General features: G+C 34.3%; 2 protein-coding genes across 2 annotated transcripts; one reads left to right on the forward strand and one right to left on the reverse strand.

The window, feature by feature from the left end:
• Nucleotides 1–489: 489 nt before the first annotated feature.
• Nucleotides 490–10,467, forward strand: LOC145586405 (protein S-acyltransferase 8-like). Its single transcript, XM_081643241.1, has 5 exons — nucleotides 490–850; nucleotides 6,964–7,149; nucleotides 7,427–7,729; nucleotides 7,841–8,074; nucleotides 9,650–10,467. Exons 1-5 carry the CDS (start codon nucleotides 812–814, stop codon nucleotides 10,124–10,126), a joined length of 1,239 nt encoding a protein of 412 aa, XP_081499367.1. The 5' UTR covers nucleotides 490–811; the 3' UTR covers nucleotides 10,127–10,467.
• A 7,751-nt stretch (nucleotides 10,468–18,218) lies between these two features.
• On the reverse strand, nucleotides 18,219–21,774 carry LOC145585166 (uncharacterized). Its single transcript, XM_081641896.1, has 2 exons — nucleotides 21,351–21,774; nucleotides 18,219–19,371 (listed from the first exon to the last, which is right to left on the reverse strand). The coding sequence occupies exons 1-2, from the start codon at nucleotides 21,772–21,774 to the stop codon at nucleotides 18,563–18,565; spliced, it is 1,233 nt and encodes a 410-aa protein (XP_081498022.1). The 3' UTR covers nucleotides 18,219–18,562.
• Between the last annotated feature and the right edge of the window lie 544 nt (nucleotides 21,775–22,318).

Genomic DNA, 22,318 nt, shown 5'->3' on the forward strand with positions numbered 1-22,318 from the left:
TAAAAATTAGTAGCAATCCGAAATCAGTTTGCTAGGTCGATGCAAAACTTTTTTAAATTAATATTGGCATTCTACTACAATGGTGTATCTTTATGTGAAAGTTGGCTTATGTGGAATTTTGGTGAAAGTCAATATATCTCGTCATGGAATGTAAATTGATATCATGTATGAGTATTGCCAATTATTACTAATTATAATTGATCGACTATGGACTTTAAAACTATAAATCTCACTTTCTTTCATAATTACAATCCATCAATTACCATGTATTCGTCGACTCTCTTTCATCTATAATTTCTGTACGAATCAAGGAGAAAAATATGACGTTCATACAATAACTGGTCAGACCTTAAAAAAAAACCAAGAATTATGAGGCAAACCGTCTAAGAAACCGATGCTTCTTCTATTAAAAAAAAAAAAAAAAACAAAAATACTAAAATTGATGAATTAATGACGAAAAGTAAGCATTGGTAGAATACAAAAATATGGTGTAAATTTCTTGGGGTTTGTTTGTTTTGGGGTGTTCTGTGTTCATTTGCAAAATTACCACTATTAGCCCTCTCTCTCTCTCTTTCTCTCTCTTCCTCCATTACAATAACCAACAACAACACCTACCTTTTTCAATTTCCCGACGCCGCCATTTTCTCTCTCCGATCACCATTTTTCCTCTCTTTCTCTTTCCTATTTTTCTGGGAAAGAGAGGGAAAATTGTGTTGATTTTGTTTTGGTATGGGTGTAATTTCAACTTTCAAGCTGTAGCAGAGAGAAGAAGAGGAAGAGAGGGTTTCTTTGATAATTTCTGATTTTTCTTATGGAGAAGCGGGTTTATCAACTTTGGAAAGGCAGCAATGTAAGAATTCTGCATTTTTTTAAAGCGTTTTGTTAGGTTTTAGCTCTTCATATTTGATTTTATGTTTCATTTTTGTTGGATTCTCTATGCTTTAATTTTCATGTTAATGGTAGAAATTAGTGGGTTTGTTATAATTTTTTTTTGGGCATTTTGTTAGAATTTTGCTGATTTTTTATTTCTTCGATGTGAATTGGGCATGATTTTGAATTTGAATTTGGGTGTATATTGCTTTGAATGGTATGTTAATGTTAACAATTAGTGGGTTTGTTGTACTTTTTAGTGAGAAGTATGGTGGGTTTTTCTCTTTCTTGAGAAATTGGATATAAACACATGGTTACAGTGCTGGTTAGGGTTGTAATTTTGGAGTTGGGGCTTTTGAATTTGGGGTTCTAGTGTTGCTAAATATCTTCTTAATTGGTTCGTTATGGGAATTACTAGTTTTGACAGTATAGGTGGATTTCTCGGGTGGTGGAATCTTGTCGAAGATTCAGGATTGGGGTGATATATAGTATTGGTGATGAATTAGCAAGCATATTGAAATTGCTTTAGCATTAAAAATGTGACATATGTTGCTTTGGAGCTATATATTAGTGTCGGATATTTGTTGGTCCATTTGATTGAATGGGTTTGTTAAATTGCGTCTAATGAGCAATGTTGTTTTTTATTGTCATATTGTGTGTGTTTACCCTTCAGCATGGAAACACTCGACTTATTTTGGTATTTGCATAATTGTCCATCCATAGTGAAGTAGCGTGCTTTTGGGAAATTGGCCACTAATTTGTTTAAATCTTCTATTTGTAGACTTTTTAACTGTCTGTTGATCTAGTGGAAGAGAGACTAGTATGAGAAACTAGTTTTATAAATCTTTTACTCTATTGTGGTAGTTTCCTGCTTATACACTTACATGCCCTTGATGAACGAGGGGGTTCACATGGATAATTTACTTTTTTCCTTAAGCGGAGGTTATTTGCTTTCAGATGTATTTGGATTTTTATTGGATTTTCTTTGAATAAAGATTTAGTTAAGAATCTCATTTGGTGATAGATGCCAAATATTACCTTTTCAGCCCTTATTGTTGGAATTTGGTTTATAAGTATCTATATCCTTTTCATCTATATTTATAACCTTGTTGGACTGTTTTTTTTTTGTACTGTTACAGAAAAGTAAGAGCCTCATATATCTCTGTGATCTTTGATGGATTAGACTTCATTTTGCATGGCTACCCTAGAATTTGATCTTGAACCTAGAGTATTAAAATTCGGGTGCAAAAATGAGCTAAGGGAGAGGATATTAATGGTATATATTCCTCGATATTGAATTGTAGCCACAGAAAAGAAAATGATACAGAGTACAATGACTACAGTCATTTCTGATCAGGCAAAGTCATAGTCAAATATAGACTCTCGATAGAGATGATGGAGGATTGAAAAAAATGAAAACAAAGATAGCATTTTTTTTTTGGTAAAGTGATCCATATGAAATCTAATGAATTCGTCGGTTCTGTCTGAAATGAAATAATAAATGGAAAGACATCACTTGGAGATCCTAATCTTTAAGGAAAAAAAAAAAAGAAATAGAAAGTAAAGAATACTACCTCCATGGATTCTACTACCTCCATGGATTCTGCTGTTGTTGGGTCTAATCAAGGTCTATGCATCAGTAGCCTTTATTAGTTTATTTGAACTCTTGCAAAAAGTTTATTGTGATCGATTCATAAAATAGTTTGCTGTACACCATCTTTATTCGTGTTTCTCAGGGAACAATTTAATGAATGATAGGATTAGTAATTATTTTATTTTATTTAGTTTTTTTTATAAAAGATGTTACATTATTTTCTCCCCAGTCCCCACCCCCTTATTTTCCCCCTCATTTCGTTAGGGTAGAGGGGAGTATTGCTTTTTGAAGGTATTCAAACAACATCAATATGCTGCTTAATCTGTTTCTTCTGTGGTTGCTATAGGCTGCCATTTAAGTCTTATATCTTGTTTTAACATCCATGGGTTTTAAAAGGAATTGCGTATAACTGTATAAGAAACAGGCGTTGATGTGTTGAAATGAGGATGCAAATTGTATTTATTGGCTGTATTCGCAAAATTTTTTACCTTTGCTGTTTGTCATTCTTTCTTTGATTTTGGGAGTGCTAAAGTGAAGGATATTTTTTTTTCCTTTTTAAAATTTATTTAAAACTAGTCACCTATTATATTTTTATTTATAATATTGAAATTTGGACTGGCTACTCGCCACTTCACCAGTGTGGTCATGTATGTGTGCCTTATATGAACTTTTCTATGTATGGGAAGGAAAATTTTATGCAGGTGAGGTGAAGTGCTTGATTTGGCTAAGCTGTATTAGAGTGTTACAGACGTGTGCTGTTTGTTGTTTTTTCTTTTGTTTTATTACTATTCCTTGGCTGCTTTATTAGTGGAATTCAGCAGCATTTTCAATTTATCGTGCATTTAGCCACCTTTATGTAGTACTCTGCGTGTCTGTTTTTATATTTTATTTTATTATTTTATTTTTTATTGTAGTGTGAGTTGTTATTGGTTAATTGGTTTTAAATGTGCAATGTATTGGCCAATGTGTCAGTTCTTTAGTTTCCCACTTTCCCCAGCCAATTTCCTGAGTATCCTGACCCTTGAAGGACAGCTACATATTGTTTCATGTAGAGCCAATTAAGGTAATTCTAGAAATTTACACACTGTTAATAAGCTATATTACCAAATTAAAAAAATTATGCCATGTCCTTTCCCACACTTACTCTGTATCGATTATCAAAGTAAAGTGCACTTATGTTCTTTGCAACCATTGTTGCTTTTGATACTGAAACTGTTATTGTCCTTTTTACTTCCTCCTTTACTAGTGCTGTCTGCATCACTGGAGTCTTGTGAGGGTCATAGCGCTTAAGGTCAAGGAGAATGCAGAACAAGCAACTTGCAATTTTGTAGCATCATAGACAGAAACTAATTAACCAAGGAAATCTCCTTCCCTTGGATAAATAATTATGAAGAGCTTATAGTAAGCTATCAATGAGGAGCCTCTTAGTACTTAATGTCTATAAGGAAATTTGGTCTTTGGCTTTTCTTCAGGTGCAAGAGCGGCTTCTTGTTACTGTTAAGACCTTATATTGAATGACCTAATTTGGGTGCGTACATTTTCTTCCTTTATATCTAGGGTAAAAAATTGTTACCAATTGTTGCATCTGAATTATAACTTTCCTTCATAAATAGTAATATCTCCCAGTTTTTGGGTCAATGGGTTGTATTGTATTTTAGTGACACTTGAGGTTTTTTTTTTTTTTTTTTTTTTTTTTTTTTTTTTTTTTTTTTTTTTTTTTTTTTCAAATAAGAAAGAATGCAAAGTGTGACACTTGCTGTTTTCATCCATTGGATTTCTAGAAGACTCCTTGTCCTTCACTGATATTTTCTAACACATATATTAGATACAAAATCTTCCTTGTAGTGACCCATATTTCATTTCCATTTACAGATTTAGACGTTCATTATATGCCGGAAGTCTTGATGCACAGGATATTTGTCATTCTTTACTCCTCAAACTTCCCATAATTTTACTTATTTGATACAGTTATATTTCTTCGTGTCCTTGACATACTTGTATCATTAAATTCTACAATTTTCCTGTTTCATATCCCTGTGCCCATCCCCACTCTTTATGTTTTGCATGTCATTTTTGCTTTTTCCACGTAAAGCTAGAAGTTTTTTTAACCTTTTGGTGCAACGGTGTTTAAGTTGGAATTGGAGATTGTTGATGATGAAACTTGTGTTGGGGATACAAGGACTTCGTTGAGCTATTCTTGCTTCTATATTGGATTAAATGTGTCAGAAAATTTTACTGTATCTTTATTTTATTAATACCTTAAGCCGCTTTAACTAAGGATCTCGTGATAGATTTTTGAAATAACACTTTTCTAGAAGCTTTCAGGATCCGTATTGCACATAGGATTTAGAACAAAGATGGACGTGCATCAAGTAAAAGAGCTGTAAATTGAATTTTGTTTGGATCTATTCCTTTTTTTTTTTGGGTGAAATGGAAGGTAGGGAGACAAACCTACGGTTTGCGTTCTAAAAATAAGATTATGCTGTTTTTTCCCTCTGTGGTTGCACATGATTCTGTGTGGTTGCAAGTATGCTATTCTTGTAGATTGCCTGTTTTTCCCCTTCCTTCTAGCCTTTTTACTCTCTTTTGCTGATCATTTATCATTTTATGCGTTCTCCCTTCCTATATCGTTAACGCTAATGAGTCTCACTAGTTTGGAATAACCTATGATAGAAGCGTTTAAAAAGTGTGTGGCATACTGATGTGTTTTTATTCCAGAAAACGATTATAATAGTGGAAAAACATAATAAGTTAATTTTTTTTAGGGTTCTTTATAGCTGACCTGTTTCCTCTTGGTTATATCGGTACTTAACTTGGTCTGAAATGCAATGTTTTTCTCTAGTTATATCTGGATTTGTTTACTAAATGGGCTTAAATTTATTTTAAGATTTGTAAATTGATTTAGTTGCAGCTTATTGCTTCCATAGTTTAGTTACAGTTAGAGTTTGAGCAATATTATTGTTTAGAAGATATTGCCGTCTTTGCCGAGATGTCTAAAGCATGAATTGTCGGAGTACATTTTGAGATGGATTTTGCCAATAGCTGCCCTAGTATTGAAGAGGAACTGATTAACTGACCATATAATGAGTTATTCTTGAAGTTTCTCTTTTCATCTCTGGCCATGCAAGTACTGCCTGCATGGGAAAAGTTGGTGGTTACACTGATTTAATGACTGACTCTTAATATTTTCCCTTACTTGCTCATCTCTTCTGGACTGTTTAGCTATAAGGCTCTGTTCCCTTTAGCTTAAAATTTCTATATTCTTTTAAATGTGTTTGAATCGGTAAATCAGTTTTTATTTGCAATTATCAGTTTAAATCATAAAAACTGCAGCTTGATCAGCACTCAGCATGAATTAGTTTTAACAACAAAAACAAAAACTTTAGACTACTAGAGAGCCAGTAAGAGTCAGTTTTAATCAGCAAAATAGTCTTAATTAGTTGAGTCAGTATAAATAAATTTCATTTTAGGAATAGTCAGTTGAAGAGAATAGGACCTAATAGGACTGATGGTTGTATCAATTTTCTTTGTGTATACTGAGTTCTTGATTATTCTATCTTTCTGGATGATAAGAAAGATGTTTTCTGAAAGACTCCATATTGCTTCCTTAATTAATTCAACACTGTTCTGATATCTACTGGCCCACTAGGAATTATACGCATAATTTGACCTATATTTATTTGTGACAGTGAACATATTTAGTTGCTTTGATTTAGAGAGATATTTCTCATGCTGAATTTATTATGTTCCCAGCACTACAATATAGTCCAATCATATTCAAAAATTTGATTTTAAGAAATGCATCAGTCAGTAAAATAGTATAAGCATGCTGTGGCTGATACTCAATCACCCATTGAAGTATACAAAGGTCCTATATGAAGGATATTACTTTTGTCCAGCAGAGTAACATGTTAGTTGGATGAAGTGCACTTAATGGTTGGTAGTTGAGCTGCTTTATGTTTTCCCGCAAATTTGGTGCCTATGTATTAAAGCATTCTTTGTGACTAAATAAGAAATATTTTATTAAATACCAAACATAGAAATTGTAAAAGATGCTTGGGAGTTTGGCCAAGAGGTATATTGTACAATTTGAGCTCACATTACATGCTATAATTGATAATGAGTGAATAGAATGTAACAGAACCCCTAGCTTTAATCTGACTACTAACAGATAACGAATAGATTGAAATAAAACTCCTAGCTTGGAAATGGCTATGTTTTTGTTTGATTTTATCTGTTTTTAAAGTGGCCCCTCATTAAACCTAAGCATGGTTGCCTGTCCTCCAGAGGGATTTTGTTGGGTCATTAACCTGCTTTTCTTGCACTGATAATCTAACGTGTTTATTTTTCCTTCTTTTCAATCCCTCCAGAGTTGACAAAAGTATGTTCTATTACTTCTATGTTTACTTGTGATTCCTGACTTCCTGTTTGTTTTCTAGCTTTGACTAGTTGTGTTTAGTGAAAATTTTAGTGTTTTAATCTTCTACTGACATTTGCAGATATTTCTTTGCGATGGACGAGTAATCCTAGGGCCAGATGCTAAATCACTACTTATCACCGTATTGCTGATCACTGTTCCAAGTGTCGTCTTTTGTATATTTGTAGCATGGCATCTCCGTCACCAATTTGCTTCATATAATGCTGGATATGCAATCATGGTGGTAGCCGTTATTTTTACAATATGTGTAAGACTTTTGATGGACCTTATTCTTGGCTTTTATGTTAAATATTGTTTGCATATATAACTTTTACATGTTGCCCAAGTCTTTATATTCTTGGTTAGATTGAATAGACTGCTCACCATCAAAAGTATGTTTTATTTTTTTGGCCATAGTCTTTTGCCTATCTCATGAATGTGTGATGCACAGTCCATATTTCTTCAATTTATTTATGTCTTATTATTTCTGTTTCTTCTATTTATTGATGCGTTACTTGTGTTATATTCATTGCTATTTATAAAAGGTATTACTTCTTCTGTTGCGTACTTCGATGAGGGATCCAGGGATTGTACCACGTAATTCACATCCGCCAGAGGAAGAATTCCGTTATGACTCTTCTGTTGTTGAGACTGGTGGAAGACAAACACCAGGCCTTCAGTTTCCTCGGACAAAAGAAGTTATGGTTAATGGAATTCCAGTGAGGGTAAAGTATTGCGACACATGTATGCTTTATCGACCCCCGCGTTGCTCTCATTGCTCAATATGCAACAACTGTGTGGAGCGTTTTGACCACCATTGCCCTTGGGTTGGCCAATGTATTGGTTTGGTAATTTTTTTTCTACTGTCTTTCTTCTTGGTATACTGTGCTATGTGATTAACCTTATACATACCTAATTTGGTTACCTACTTATCTTTGATATTTTTGTTTTTCTTGCAGCGCAACTACCGGTTTTTCTTTCTCTTTGTGTCATCAGCTACTCTACTGTGCATTTATGTGTTTGCCATATCAGCCTTCTATATGAAGGTTCTGATGAATGATAACCATTATACTGTTTGGAAAGCAATGAAAGATTCTCCAGCATCAGTAGTCCTTATGGCTTATTGTTTCATATCTTTATGGTTTGTCGGTGGACTCACTGGCTTCCATTTGTACCTTATCAGCACAAATCAGGTCTGTCATGTTAGCAAAGTGTTTTTTTTTTTTTTTCCATCCACCCTTTCCCCACCCAAATTCTTATTTTTTTCTTAATATATATTTTGAATCTTCTAGTCATTGGTTGCTTTTATATTCTGTCATGTTAACTCTTAATGTTGTCTGTTTGAAGTGCTGCTTATTCATCCCCAACCCCTTGAATTATTAGATGTAACCAACTAAGCTGAGTCATACTAGTTGCATTGGCTCTGTGGGTTTTTCTTAGAGGCTATCTGTATAATCCATGGTAATGTTTAGAGATGATTATGAGAAAATATATTCTTGCTGCTATCGCTCCTTATAACTTAAACAGATATGTAGGTGAAATTTTAGATAGTACAGGAAGCACTTTTTCTTTACCTATACACATGCATGGGTTTTGGGAAACATATACATTGTGTTGTCTCTTCGCCAATGTTTTTCAGTTGCTTTGAAGTCATTAACTCTATGATTGTTTTTTGGATACCTAAAACTTAGATGTCGCTCTAAAGTGTATGACAACGATTTGTTATTGGTTTACTAGACCATTTTTGGGTCATTTATTTCTTCTTTAAATAGATAAAAAAAATTGAACAACAATTTTTGTTACAAAGGGGTTTGTCTTAGTGTATTTGATATCTCGGAAAGTTGTGTGTATCAGGTATGATGAGGCAAATCAAAGAGTCGAATAACAAAGTCCATTTATTCTAATTTAATTTTCTCTTTAAGTGAATAAGTCCAATATTATTTTGGGGTGTGGGGGGTGAGTGTTGAAGTGGCTTTTATTTAAAAACACGAGTTTCATTTTTGTTAAAGAAGCTAATAAGCATGAAAGGAACCACTTTTAGCTGGTGTTTTGAGTTATATTTGACCATGAATAATTAGAAGATGATAGATGATAGGACAAGATGATAGATGATAGGACTCCTTGCCTTTAGTCGTGATTAGTGTCGTCCTGCTATTTACTTGATCGATATGTTCATTTCCTAGTTAATGAGTTTGATGTCCTGAAGTGGATTCATTTGCATAGAAATAAGTCGATTGTAGCAACTTTGAAGGTTCTGAATTTAGAGTGAATAGTCAACTTTTGAACTACAAAGAAGCTTATACTTGATTAGGTTGAGGGAGAAGGATGTTTGCTGTTTAATTCTTTATTCAATAATTCCACCGAATGAGGATTCTTGGTAAAATGGTTGGAACAAACTGGATAATGATTAACATGTGGTACTTCAGAAGTCCCCATAGCACATAACTTTCTCTCTCCTGATTTATTATAATTAAAAAAAAAAATTGAGGGATCTAATGTTGGAGATTTACTCGACTTGGAGTCTTTATTAGTGATTTGCTGATCTTGAAAATATTTAGTTCAAATGCGAGAAATTTGTCTGATTGATTTTTTGTGATTTATCTTGTGGATCAGCTATGCCATCTGTATTTTTCGATTTTGTTTATGATGCATATATTATCTTGCATTTCTTGATATTGGTACTTCGTTTGTTTGTTTGTTTTTTCCCCCCTTATCAAATGGTCACTGCTTCTTGTCACTTGATGTACTTTAATTCATTTCTCCATCAGACGACATATGAGAACTTCCGTTATAGAACTGACAGCAGGCTCAATGTCTACAATAGAGGGTGTTTCAATAATTTTGCTGAAGTGTTATTCTCAAAGATCAAGCCATCAAGAAACAAGTTTCGAGCTTTTGTTGAGGAAGAGGTACCACGGCCACCACCTCTGCGTACCACTCCAGAAAATGAACCTGTGGATGATACAGGTGACCAGCGTACCAAGGTAGAAGATGATTTGGACTTTGGGGGAGATCTGCTAAAGATTTCACAGCGCCGTAATGTTGAAGATATAGAGGATACTATGCGTAGCGGAGGAAATCATGTACTTCATGATAGTTCAGAGGGTGAATCTTATGTGGGTTCGGTCCGCTCGGATTATCATACTGCTCCGATTCGTGCAGATATCCGGCACTCTAGTTGGGGTAGAAGTGAGAGCTGGGAAATTGCACCTGATGTCTCAGCAAGACATGCGCATGAAGGATAATGCTGCGCTTCTAATATGAAATCATGATTGATGGAAGTTGATATAGTTTTGTACATTTGATCTCTGGGATTTAACAATCTGACCCCCATTTGGTTGGTGTCTCTTATAGCACAGCCCCTGCCCCTCAGTCTCAGCCTAGGGATTTCATCCTCCAAGTTGTATCTTATTGCATCAATTTTTTTGACATTATATCCGAAGCAGTAGTGAATAGAATCGTGTGAGATCTAGAAAGATATAGTTTTGACATGGTCTGTTGCCTTAACTGGGATCATATCGGCCTTGCTGGTAATTCTTTTGTAAATACGAATTTGTTGGATGAAATTTTGTAATTGGTCTGGGAACTCTATGCTCTGTACTTTCTGCGTTTATGTTTGTGGTCGAAGCATTATTATTATTTTTATCAAAACTTTGTAGCTTCTGTGTAACAGTAGCCACAGCCAGAAGTAAACATGGGCACGGGCCGTGCCCGTGCCGCCGCGGGCCGTGCCTGGCCGTGCCGGGGTGGTGACCGTGCCGTGCCGTGCCGTGCCGGTTCTACGGCGGGCCGTGCCGTGCCGTGCCGGCAATTGGCACACCCCGGCCCACGGCACGGCACGGCCCACGTGCCTAACGGGCCGTGCCGTGCCGTGCCGCGGGCCAAACCGTGCCTCTTGATATATATTTTTTTTTTTTTAAAAAAAAAATGTTAAAAAAAAACGAATTAAAAATAAAAATGCATATAATAAAAAAAAAAAAAACACGAGTGCGATAATCCGAAAACATAAAAAATTGAAGAATAACTTATTTTATTATATGACGGTAGCCGGTACGAATGTACGATAATTCAATAATACAAAATTACAAAATAAGTAATGATAATTAAAAATCGTACAATAGTGTATGAATATTGAATAACTTCATTTATTATACGGAATACGAAGTTCGATAATACAAAAAGAATACAATATTGTATAATGTAAATATGTAATCATGTAATTATTATTGGTCGTCTTCGTCTTCGCCTTCGTCTTCATCTTCGTCTTCGTCTCCTAGAGGTTCAAGGTCATCCGCCAATTGAGTGGATTGAGAAGTATGAGAACTAAAAGAAGTCGACGTTCCTTCATCGTCGTCGTTTTGTGCATAAGTACGATCTTGAGAACGTGTTTCGGCATCCAACCAATCCTTGAAGCAAACACACATTTCAAGTGTTTCGGGTTTTAGTCTTGTTCTTCTATCGTCTAGAACTCTTCCCGACGCACTAAAAGCTCTTTCGGAAGCAACGGAGGAGACTTGGATAGCAAAAATATCACGAGCCATTGCCGACAAAATTGGATGTTTCACGGCTTGTGATTTCCACCAATCGAGGATGTCGAGGCCAAACTTCTCTTCGTCGTCCATGCCTTTCATGAAGTCGTAACTTAAGTACATTTGCAACTCCGAAACATCGCTTTGTGTTCTCCTAGATGATGATGATTCTGTACCTGAATACTTAGACATCAAGTTAGCAGCTTGTGCAAATAAACCTTTGGCCCGTTTACTTACATTTTTGGATGTTTGAGAAGGGGCAAATCGAGACACGGTTCCATATTTACTTTCATAAACATTATATAAATTAAAAAACTCATCCGTCACCTTATTTTTAAAAGTTTCAACATCATCTTCAAAATTCATGTTACTATAATAAATATCAATTAATAAAAAGGTGCCATCATATTTTTGTCTAGGATCTAAAATAGAAGCAAAAATATAAATCTTAGGAATATCGGTGTAATATTTACGCCATTTATCCTCCATGGATGGAAGATATCCACGATAAACGTGTTGTGATCGGTGTTCCGCAAAAAGTTGTGCAAGTAAACATGCATTGCTAAGAAAAGAATGAGCACAAGGATTATATACAGAAGAAAAACAATGTGTCATACCATATAGTAATTGTAAAAACTGCATATATTTTTCACAATTAGCCCAATCATCTTCAAGTAAAGCATTTTGTGGATATTTCATATTATAAAAAAGTGTTAAATGAACCTTGTACTCGATTGCCCGACTCAACATTTCATAGGTGGAGTTCCACCTAGTTGGACAATCCGGTGCTATTTTTATGGTTTTTATCCGTTGTTGCCTGCAAAAACCTTTCCATTCTTGATATCTCATGTTAGAGCTATTAATAATGCAAATAGCATTCCTTATTTTGTGATAAAATGGACCAATTGCTTGTGTTCCATCCTTCACACACAAGTTAAGAACATGACAAATGCATCTAACATGAAGTGCTTCTCCATCTAATACTAAATCGGTTAATTGGGGTTTAACCAAATTCGCACTATATGTCATAGAAGTTGCGTTATCGAAAGTCATAGACATGATTTTATCCCTAAGACTATATGCATCAATAGCTTCCATTAAATGATGTGAAATGTTAAGACCGGTATGAGGGTATTCAAGCATTTTGAAATGAATGATGCGTTTTTGTAACATCCACTCATTATCTAACCAATGACAAGTAACACATAAATAGTGAAGTCCGTACCCACCATCCCATGCATCGGCGGTTAAAGAAACTCTACAAGGAAGATTAGCTAATTCATTTACTAATTTCAATTTGTACTCTAGATAAGTCTTCATGGCAGCAGATCGAACGGTTTTTCGGGACATTTTTTTGTGTTTTGGTTGTAGTGCTCGGTTAATATAGTTGTTGAAGGCATCATTTTCGGCGAAAAGAAAAGGTTGTTCTGCATGTACAAGCATTCTCCCAAGTTCATCCCTATCTCTCTCGTAATTGTAAATGAAACCTTGTGGATGGAATTGAGAAATTTTAGGTTGGGTTGGATCACTAGATGGTCCACCACATTTTTTTGTATGCCTAGTAAGGTGTCCCGTCCCTCCCTTGGTATCGGCCGAGAAAATTTTACCACAAGTCCGACACTTGCATTTTTTTCCATCTTTACTTAATTGATAATGTACCCAACATCCACTCTTTCTTTTGGTTTGAGCAAAATCCTCTTCGGTACACCACTCTAATATGTTAGGATTATGGGTGGATGGTTCACTCGACCCGGAAGCTTGTGTTTGGCTACCTTGGGAAGGAGGAGGAGGAGGAAAAGGAAATTCATATTGTTGAAATTGGGTTTGTTGAAATTGGGTCCAAGGAGCCATATCATCCATTTGTTCTTGCCCTCCCGTGTTTTGGGGATGAAAGAAAGGGGTGGAAGTGTTTGGAAAGGGCATGTTAGGAGAGGGAAAGGGCATGTTAGGGGGGGGCATAGACATTGAAGTGTTTGGGTTTGGTGATTCCCTACGTGTTGACTTGGCTTTTCTAAAGGAGGAGGAAACGTTCGGGTTTGATGCCATGATTAATTAATAATAATAACACAACTAACAATAACAAAGTAACAATTAACAACAATGAGATCAATGAGAATTAATTAGTAAGTAGTTTTTATATAAATTAAATTTTCAAAAATAATTATAATAATAGTAGATTACTTGGATCAATGAGATCCCAGGTAGGAGAGGTTAGGAGCGACGTTGTCCAGAGCCCAAATCCCGCCTTAGACAGATTTCAACAATCCAAATAACCCACAATTAAAATAGAAAGTAGTTTTTATATAATTAAGTAGTTCCAATAATAATAATAATAATAATAATAATAATAATAATAATAATAATAATGATAATAAATTAATAATAATAACAATAATAGTAACAATAACAATAACAATAACAATAACAAATTAAAATAAAGTTGAGTTAGATCTTACAATGACGCTTCAATGCTTTCCCGAATTTTTAATTTCCCGAATGTAAATATAACAAATTTTTTTTTTTTTTTTTTTTTTTTTTTTGGTAGTAGACTAGTACAAGTAATAATAGTAAAAATGTAAAATTTATAAGAGAGTAGGAATTTTTTTTTTTCTTTTCACAAAAGAGAGGAAGATTGTATGTTTTTTAGGAATTTGAGAATTGAGAATTTGGGAGTAAGAAAATTAGAGAATAAGAGAGAAGAGATGAGTTGATGAATTGTGAAAATTTTGGAGGAAAATATGAGGTATTTATAGGGGATTTGGGTGGGAAATGGGGTGGAAAATATGGCCGTTTATAGCTGTTGGAAAACGGCCATATTCCAACGGCTAGTGGCACGGGCCGTGCCGTGCCGTGCCGTGCCTGGCCGTGCCGGGCCGTGCCACGTGCCGTGCCGGCGGGTCGTGCCGGCGTGCCGGCCCACGTGCCGGCCACCGTGCCGCCCGCCGTGCCACGGGCCGTGCCCGTGCCGGTCCCAAAAAAATTGTTCACGGCACGGCCCACGGCACGCCGGCGTGCCGGCGTGCCGTGCCGTGCCGGCCACCGTGCCCGTGCCGGGCCGTGCCGGAGTCGTGCCGGGCCCGTGCCGCCCGCGTGCCGGCACGGCCCGTGCCCATCTTTAGCCAGAAGAGTGCCATAGATTAACTAATTGCTGTATTTAGGTGGTATGATCAAACTGGACTGACTTTTAAAAAAATTAAATTTTTTTTTTTGCCACCGCGCTTCCTATTCCTAATAAACCTTGTCGGGGCCATACTACTACCGGTGAGACGATCATTCTAGTAGAGTGTACGACACTAGAAATACGGTCGTGGGTCATTCACCGTGTATGGACATTATTTTCGAAATTAGACACAAGTCTAACACAAGCATGACAGTCTGGCTTACGTGCCATCCTACCCAATTTAATTCAATTATTTTAACAAAATAATTAACGGATTATTAAGGAGGCATGTTGGTATGACATGTGGGCCAAATTATATTTGGATCCGCTTATCAAACTTCGGCATGTGCTCGGTAATTAGTGCCCCACTTTAGTCATTGGTTGAATTTTTTAAGCAATTACAAAGCCTTTGTTAAGTATTTGCCAAATGGTGCATTTTTTTTTTTTTTTTGAGGAAATGGCAAATATGACATTTGTTAGGTAGTCTTCTTCCACACTCCCATGGAAAAAGAATAAAGAAAAAAAAATATTAAACTCTAGGCTTACAAGCTCCGGAAAAAAAAAATATATAAAATAAAAAAAGAGAATACAAATACGGAGTACAAAACAATCAATTCATTTGATAGACAATAATAAATGATACGAATTATGAAGTATGGAGTAAATAATATTGATATTCAAGTCTGTGACATTTTTTTTACAAAAAGGAGAAAAAATTATAATATTAATCATGAATTTATAGAGTAATTTGTTGTGAAGATCTTCAATCTATTTACATGATAGTGTCCCTTTTAATATTGTCATCCTTACCCTCAGACCTTATCTCAATGTCCAGGAATCGAATTTCAGACTTCTAAAATTTAAAGTAAGAATCTTGTTACCAAGTGGATCAATTAGTGATCGTGTTTGTTTAATGTATAATACACATCTTGGTTTTTTACCTTGTTCATTTAACCTTCTAGAAAAGAAATTAAAATGGACTTTTTTTTTTTTGAATACCCAAAAAGGCCAAGAAAGTCCCTCAAAAACGGATAGACTTTACACACAATCAATGTGTAGGGACTATAAAGAATCATGCATTGAAAGAGAAGTTGCCAACTCCAAGGTAGGTTTTAGCCATGCATGGTTCACTTCATCTGTACAAATTCTAAGTATAGGTTTGGTTTAGGTCATATCTCGTGGAACCTTAGGTAATAAGGTTAGACCAATTTTTGTATTGTTTCTCTAATTTGGTAAGTATTATTATTAGCGTTAGGCTTATGTCTCTATTTATTTACTTCAAAATAAACAAAGCTTAAAGTAATCCTTTATTTCCACTTGTCCAAATCTATGCCTAAAAAGGATATTAATTATTAGGTAAATAGCTAATCCTCTTTGATTTCTAGTGGACATCTATTGGTTCTTGGCCCACGTAGTTGGATTGATCTCCTTAGCCTTCATCAATAATTATTAAAGATAAAGATTATTGTTATAAAAAATACATAAAATATTATTAACAATATCAGCAAACAACACTGACATATATAGAGACATATATTATATATTTACTAATGATAAGTTAGCTACGTCCATGGATAGGTGACTAGATAGTGTTTATTGATCTTGAAAATTGTACAAATTGCAGAATAGTAGATTTGTAGCTTATGTAGTACTCTCAAAACTAGTAACAAAATAGTATGAAGATAGGTCAATGAAATAAAAATCCAAAAGGCCACATAACAAACACTATACGTAATGGTTGTTTGAAGAGGGCTAATTGATTCAATGCGTATTCTAACATTGGTTGAGGAGCTCTAGCTAATCGTTTATTAGAGATTGAATTGGAAACAAATTAATTCATAATTGCTATAATTTGATATGTCTCCTCTATAGTTGTTAGAGATCAAATCAAATAGATCGATGTGACCTAATTTAAGTATTTAGTTAAGAATTGTCAAGTAATTAATGTTCATCAGGATGGACCATGCCAAATCCGATTAAGATCTCACTAATCGGACTCTAACCTATCTTAAACCTAATTGAATTAGTCTAATTATTCATAGATTTGGACAATTTATACCTAAATTCCACTCGTCAACATAAAATTTTCCAGGGCAATCCAAGTGGCACACTTGTTAGATAGTCTAATTACGGGTGCTTTTAATTTATCTTTATTAATAGCGTAAAATCAATTAAGGTGACAATTGTTTGATCTCTTTTAGCAAAATGTATTAACAAGTCAACCTAATTCAACGACTTAACATTTCAATCCTTTGAAAGTACTCAAAGGTACCATAGCTCATTCGAAAATTGCTACTCATACATGGTATGTTTACCCTAATCCAATGTGTAAGCAAAACTAGCCGAAAGATATAATACGGTGGTCAACATTCGAAAGAGCAAAACAAATTTTTGTCAAAATAAGTAGTTTTCAATTGAAGCGCCCACTAGTACGGAAAATCAACATTCAACCTTTGAACGCACACTTGTAAGTAATAAAGACTACAACTTGAGATCTCACACTAAAAAGAAACCAAAAAAAGATTAAAAATTTAAATAATTGTGGATATAAATTAATTAATTAATATCCCATGAATAAAAAAGCAATAAGAATAATATCCAAAAAAATCCTAGATTCTCGAAAAGGCAAGTAGTAGCATTCCATGAGTAACACATCAAACTCTCTTCCTTTATCCAATCATCATTTGTGGGGGTCTAGAGATTATTCAATTTTACAAATTAAACGTTACTATCAAAAATCTATTGATATTTTGACTTCTTACTTTGTCCTTTCTAAGTTAAAAAGTCTCTCATTCTATGTCTCTAATTTTGCTATATCATAAATTCCATTCATATGATCTTTTTTATAGGGAGTACATACATATTTGTGTGTCTTTTATATTCTTATTTTGTCGTCTTTTTTAAATATCTGTTATATACTCTTTTATCTTTTATATGAAGCATAAGAGTAGTTATGTATGATGCTCTTCAAATTTGTTGCCGGAATGTTATCATGTATTCTTATGTTTCTCGAAATGAGGATTCCAAATTTCAGTTTTTAATAAGATATATAATATAATTAATGACTTTGGACTTTTATTAAGGACTTAAAATTGTTGAAAATTATTAAAGTTTAATAATAGTCCAAATTTATAACATTATTTTTACAGAGTATTTATCAAATTATGAAATTTCAACACTAATTAACTTGAACTACTACTCAATTACAAAATTACAACCATTGATGACACTAACTTGTCATTGTAATCAAATTAGTATAAATAATTGATACAAAAACATCACTAGAATGGTCTTTATTTCTTTAACTAGTATCTTGTTATGTCACAAGGTGTCTTCACTGTTAATTTTAATGTCTATTTATAGAATTTATAAAGACAAATTCATGTTAATAATTGTAATTAGATCATTATTCATATCAATAAATGTATGCCCAATAATTAGCTAGGCTTGAAATAGAGGATAATGCATCATCTAAACTTTTTCATGTGTAGTGAACTAACAAAATGTTGTATCCTAATTAAAATTTTCCCCTAAATCAAAGTACTAACATAGTTGTACTTAGTATATGTTTTAAATATAAAAAATACGGAGAATAACATAATAATTGAAAAAATTTACTAGCATAAGAAATTAGGATGCAACTTGTATAAACTCCGAAACTAAATATTCTTTATATCAATAACTTTGCTTTTGTTTACAACATCAATCAAATTTACATTGAAGTTTCAAAGTTTTTCTTGATTGTGATCAAAGCCTAGCTATCTATCCCAAGTATCAAAGAGCTTATAAAAAAGAAATTCAAAATCACCACCACATCTATTTATGCACCTACATCACCTACCATAACAATATATCAATGACGTGGTGATTTTGAAACATTCGTGAAGTAATACAAATCAACTATTGTACGAAGGAAAAAAAAAATGAAATATTATTTTGCCCCTAAAAACAGAACAATATATAAGTATTAATGAAACCAAAGAATTTAACTTTTAGCTAGAGGAGGACGGAGGGTGGTAAGGACCGGGTTGAGACCAATAACCACTGCTACCACCTTGTGACGGTGGCCGGAAAACCGTTGTTTGATCACCGGTGAAATTTTGAGGAAATTGAAAATTGGCCGGACTATAAGACGATGATGATAATTGCGGCGAGGAGAAGGAAAGTGAAGGAGGACCCATTAATTGGCGGGAAATTGAAGGGTAAAGTATATGCTCTAAGCCAGGAAAGTTGAAGTCACCGGAGCTTTGCAATAGTTGAGAATATTCCCAGTAGTCTCGTGCCACGTCGATAGTATTCTGTTGCGGTTGTTGTTGTGGTGGTTGGAAATGGATTGTTTGAGACATCCTGCTCGCCGGGAAATAAGTTTCCGGCGCCGGCTCCGGCGCCGGTGTGATGGTAGTGGTGGTTGCCGGAGTTGGACGAGCGGGTGTGGGGACTGATTGGACAAATTCGGGGAAGTTGAGTTTGGCGCGGTTGCCACGGAAGCGGAGGGCCGCCTCGTCGTAGGCACGAGCGGCAGACTCGGCGGTGTCAAATGTGCCCAGCCAAACCCGAGCTGCTTTGTGTGGATCACGTATTTCGGCAGCCCATTTGCCCCAAGGTCTTTGTCGAACTCCCCTGTATCGGCGTTTCCTTTCTCCTCCTTGGGCTTCTTCGTAGGTCGAGGGGGTGGTGTTAGTGGTTGTTCGCTGTGGTTGTTCCACTGAGGTTAGTGTGGCAGTGGTACTCATTGTGGAGCTTGAATGAGAATGAGATTGTATTTGTTGCATGGAACTTGGTATGTGCATTTCTTCTTTAACTGCATATATAGCAAAGAGCATGGCAAGTTTAGTACCTACTTATAAAACCAATATAAAGTTACAAGCTTACAACTCAAATTCTTTATGAACACAAATTGTTGGCAAACTCTCTATTTATATGGAATAAGTAATATAAGTCATCATAAGAAAAGTAAAAATAGTTAACATTTGTAGATAAAAAATGTTTAATCTAACAGTTTGACAGGATATAAATGATAGGTATATTAATAAAAAATATTACATAGCATTTTATTTAATTTGACTTATACTTTATTTGTATTTTTTTATACAGTAATTTTTTTTTAACGTTTAGAGTAGTTAGATGTCGAAAAGTAAAAGCGACAAAAAAGGAATACCCCATTAGTATCACATTACCTGAAAATTTGAAATAGTTTAATCTTTGGATCTTAAACAACGAATTCTTACCCATACATAAAAATCAAGAAACACATGCAATTAACATCTAATCATATATAATAATTAGGAGCTTATATTATTCTACATTATTCACCATAATTCTTTAATTTATAACTAAAAGTATTCAATTAACGACACCTAGCTATAGTTGAAAGGATTATTCTACAATAATAATCATAGACAAAGAACGAGGTCATGACCAGTGGCATCCGTTAGGTACGTAAACAATCTTGCTTCTTTGTTCTTATACTTCCTATTACGTAAGGACTGTTATCGTTTGTATTATTTTAGAATTTCGATTTTCGAAAAATATAAAAATGCTTTGATCCATGACATTAAACGACTTAAAATATACACATTAATTAGTTGGTAAAGTCTTACAGATGGTACTCAATATACAAGATTAATCCGATAAAAAAGAATATGTAGTTCCTTGTATGCATATATGTATATCAAGTGCATGAACTTATATTTGTTGATTCATGAATCTAGCAAATACATTTCTAGCGGGAAACTTAAACTACTGAATTTATTTTTTCTTATACAAATTCATGAATTGAAGATGGTCAAGGAAAAAAGGAAAAAAAAAACACACACACACATGCACGAGTAATCAACGCACAAATTATTTCTTACTTTTCTCAGCAGTTAATTTATTTTTTCCTCGACATGCAAAAATATCAAAGTATAAAACATTGTATTGATAATCATGAATTAAATAAAAAGGAAGAAAAAAATAACACGACATAATAATTTACTACGTATTGCTAGTTGAATTAACAAGTAGACTTGGTCATCATTTAGATAAGAAGGTTAACTCCTCGATGATTTGGATAAAACTTATCCAACCTAAAATAAAAGAAATAAAGAATAATAAAATAATTGTAAGAAACCAAAAACTAACTTATCACATAAAATATGACCTACATAATAAATCAACTAATTAATAAACCTTAATCATATGATGACTAGCCTCATTTATTGTCATTTCAATTTTATATTATACTCCTATATCTTAGAAAATAATAGAAGAATTATTATGAAAATTAATACTATTCTACTATAAAGTATATTCGAGCTAGCTCACATTTTATGCACTACGTATGTGCAATGCTAATATGCAATGTTTGACAAGTTATCTATGAAAAATCTTCTCCTACTAAAATCAATCTTTATTTACTGTAAAATAGGTATTTTATACAATAGTCGCTTTAACGTAATCTACTATTAACTAGTCATTATAATCCATCATATTATAAAGAAATAACAACGTTAATTATTTGCACTTTACGGGCCGCCAATATAGTATCATTTACAAAGAATAAGAATTAGGAATATAGAATTTTAAATGTGTTTATTTAACAAGTCCAAAAAAAGGACATAACTTTATGGTTGAACATGATTTTATGCAAGAGGCAAGAGCACATGTAATATGCGTATCTAACAACTTACATATACCATGTTCTAAATTAAAACTAGGATATATAAATTATATAATCAATAATAGTGGTATTAGAAAAATGACAAAATAGATAGATATGATATATTGATATGTACTTACCACCACTTGCACTAGATGATGACTCTCCATATATCAAAGGTATATCCCCTAATTCACCACCACCGCTACCGCTAGCGCCATCGCTAGCGCCACCGCTTTCGCTATCTTCCCTCCCTCGCTTCTGCCCCACCCACGGTGTCGTAACCGGGTATCCGTAAAATGACTCACTCCATCCACCACCACTACCACCAACACCGCTACTAGTACTCATAGTAGTATATCCACCACGGCCGGAAACTACGTCGGTCAAAGCCATAACCATAGCCGAAGTCTCCCAATTAGTCTGAAACACGGGCGCTTCCGCCTCGGTCTCGGCTGCCACTTGTTCTCCGCTGCCTACGGTGTTAGCTCTCTCTTCATCACCTCCACCGCTTGATTGAAAGCCCTCGTACTCCCTTTGGTTCGCCACCTTTGATACACACATGTATAACTAACAAGCACGTTACTTATTGTTACCTACTTATATACCAAGCAATTTGTTTCCACCACTTTTATTTTAGTATTTTTCCAAATAATAAAATAGAAAGACCAAAAAAAGAAACTATCCAAATTTAGTAAGGAAATAGTTTAATTTCTCTATAATTTTCTTTTTAATTTTATTATTTTTTGTAGTTTTTCAGAAGAATATGTATTTGAGAAAAGAGTGGGATTATATATGGTAACACCCACGCACGGATTGGTAGTGCCGCAAGATGAACAGAGTTGTTACTCTGAACCTGGCCCTGCTTTATCAGAACCTTTTTAATGATATTTATATTATTTATTTTCTTATAAATTATATAAGAAATAAATCAACGGAAAGAAGAATTCAAATTAATAATATACTTTGTAAATGGTTTCATGTAAATTGAACATGTGATATAATAAAAATGAAGCAAATTAATAAAACAGTTGCCGACTAAAAATGTGTTCACACTTAGAAAAATTAAAAAAAAAGATGAAGAGGGTTTGCTCTTATTATGAGTTAG

This window comes from Chenopodium album, chromosome 16 (genome assembly GCF_948465745.1).
Source record: "Chenopodium album chromosome 16, dcCheAlbu1.1, whole genome shotgun sequence".
In the NCBI taxonomy this organism is placed as follows: domain Eukaryota; kingdom Viridiplantae; phylum Streptophyta; class Magnoliopsida; order Caryophyllales; family Amaranthaceae; genus Chenopodium; species Chenopodium album.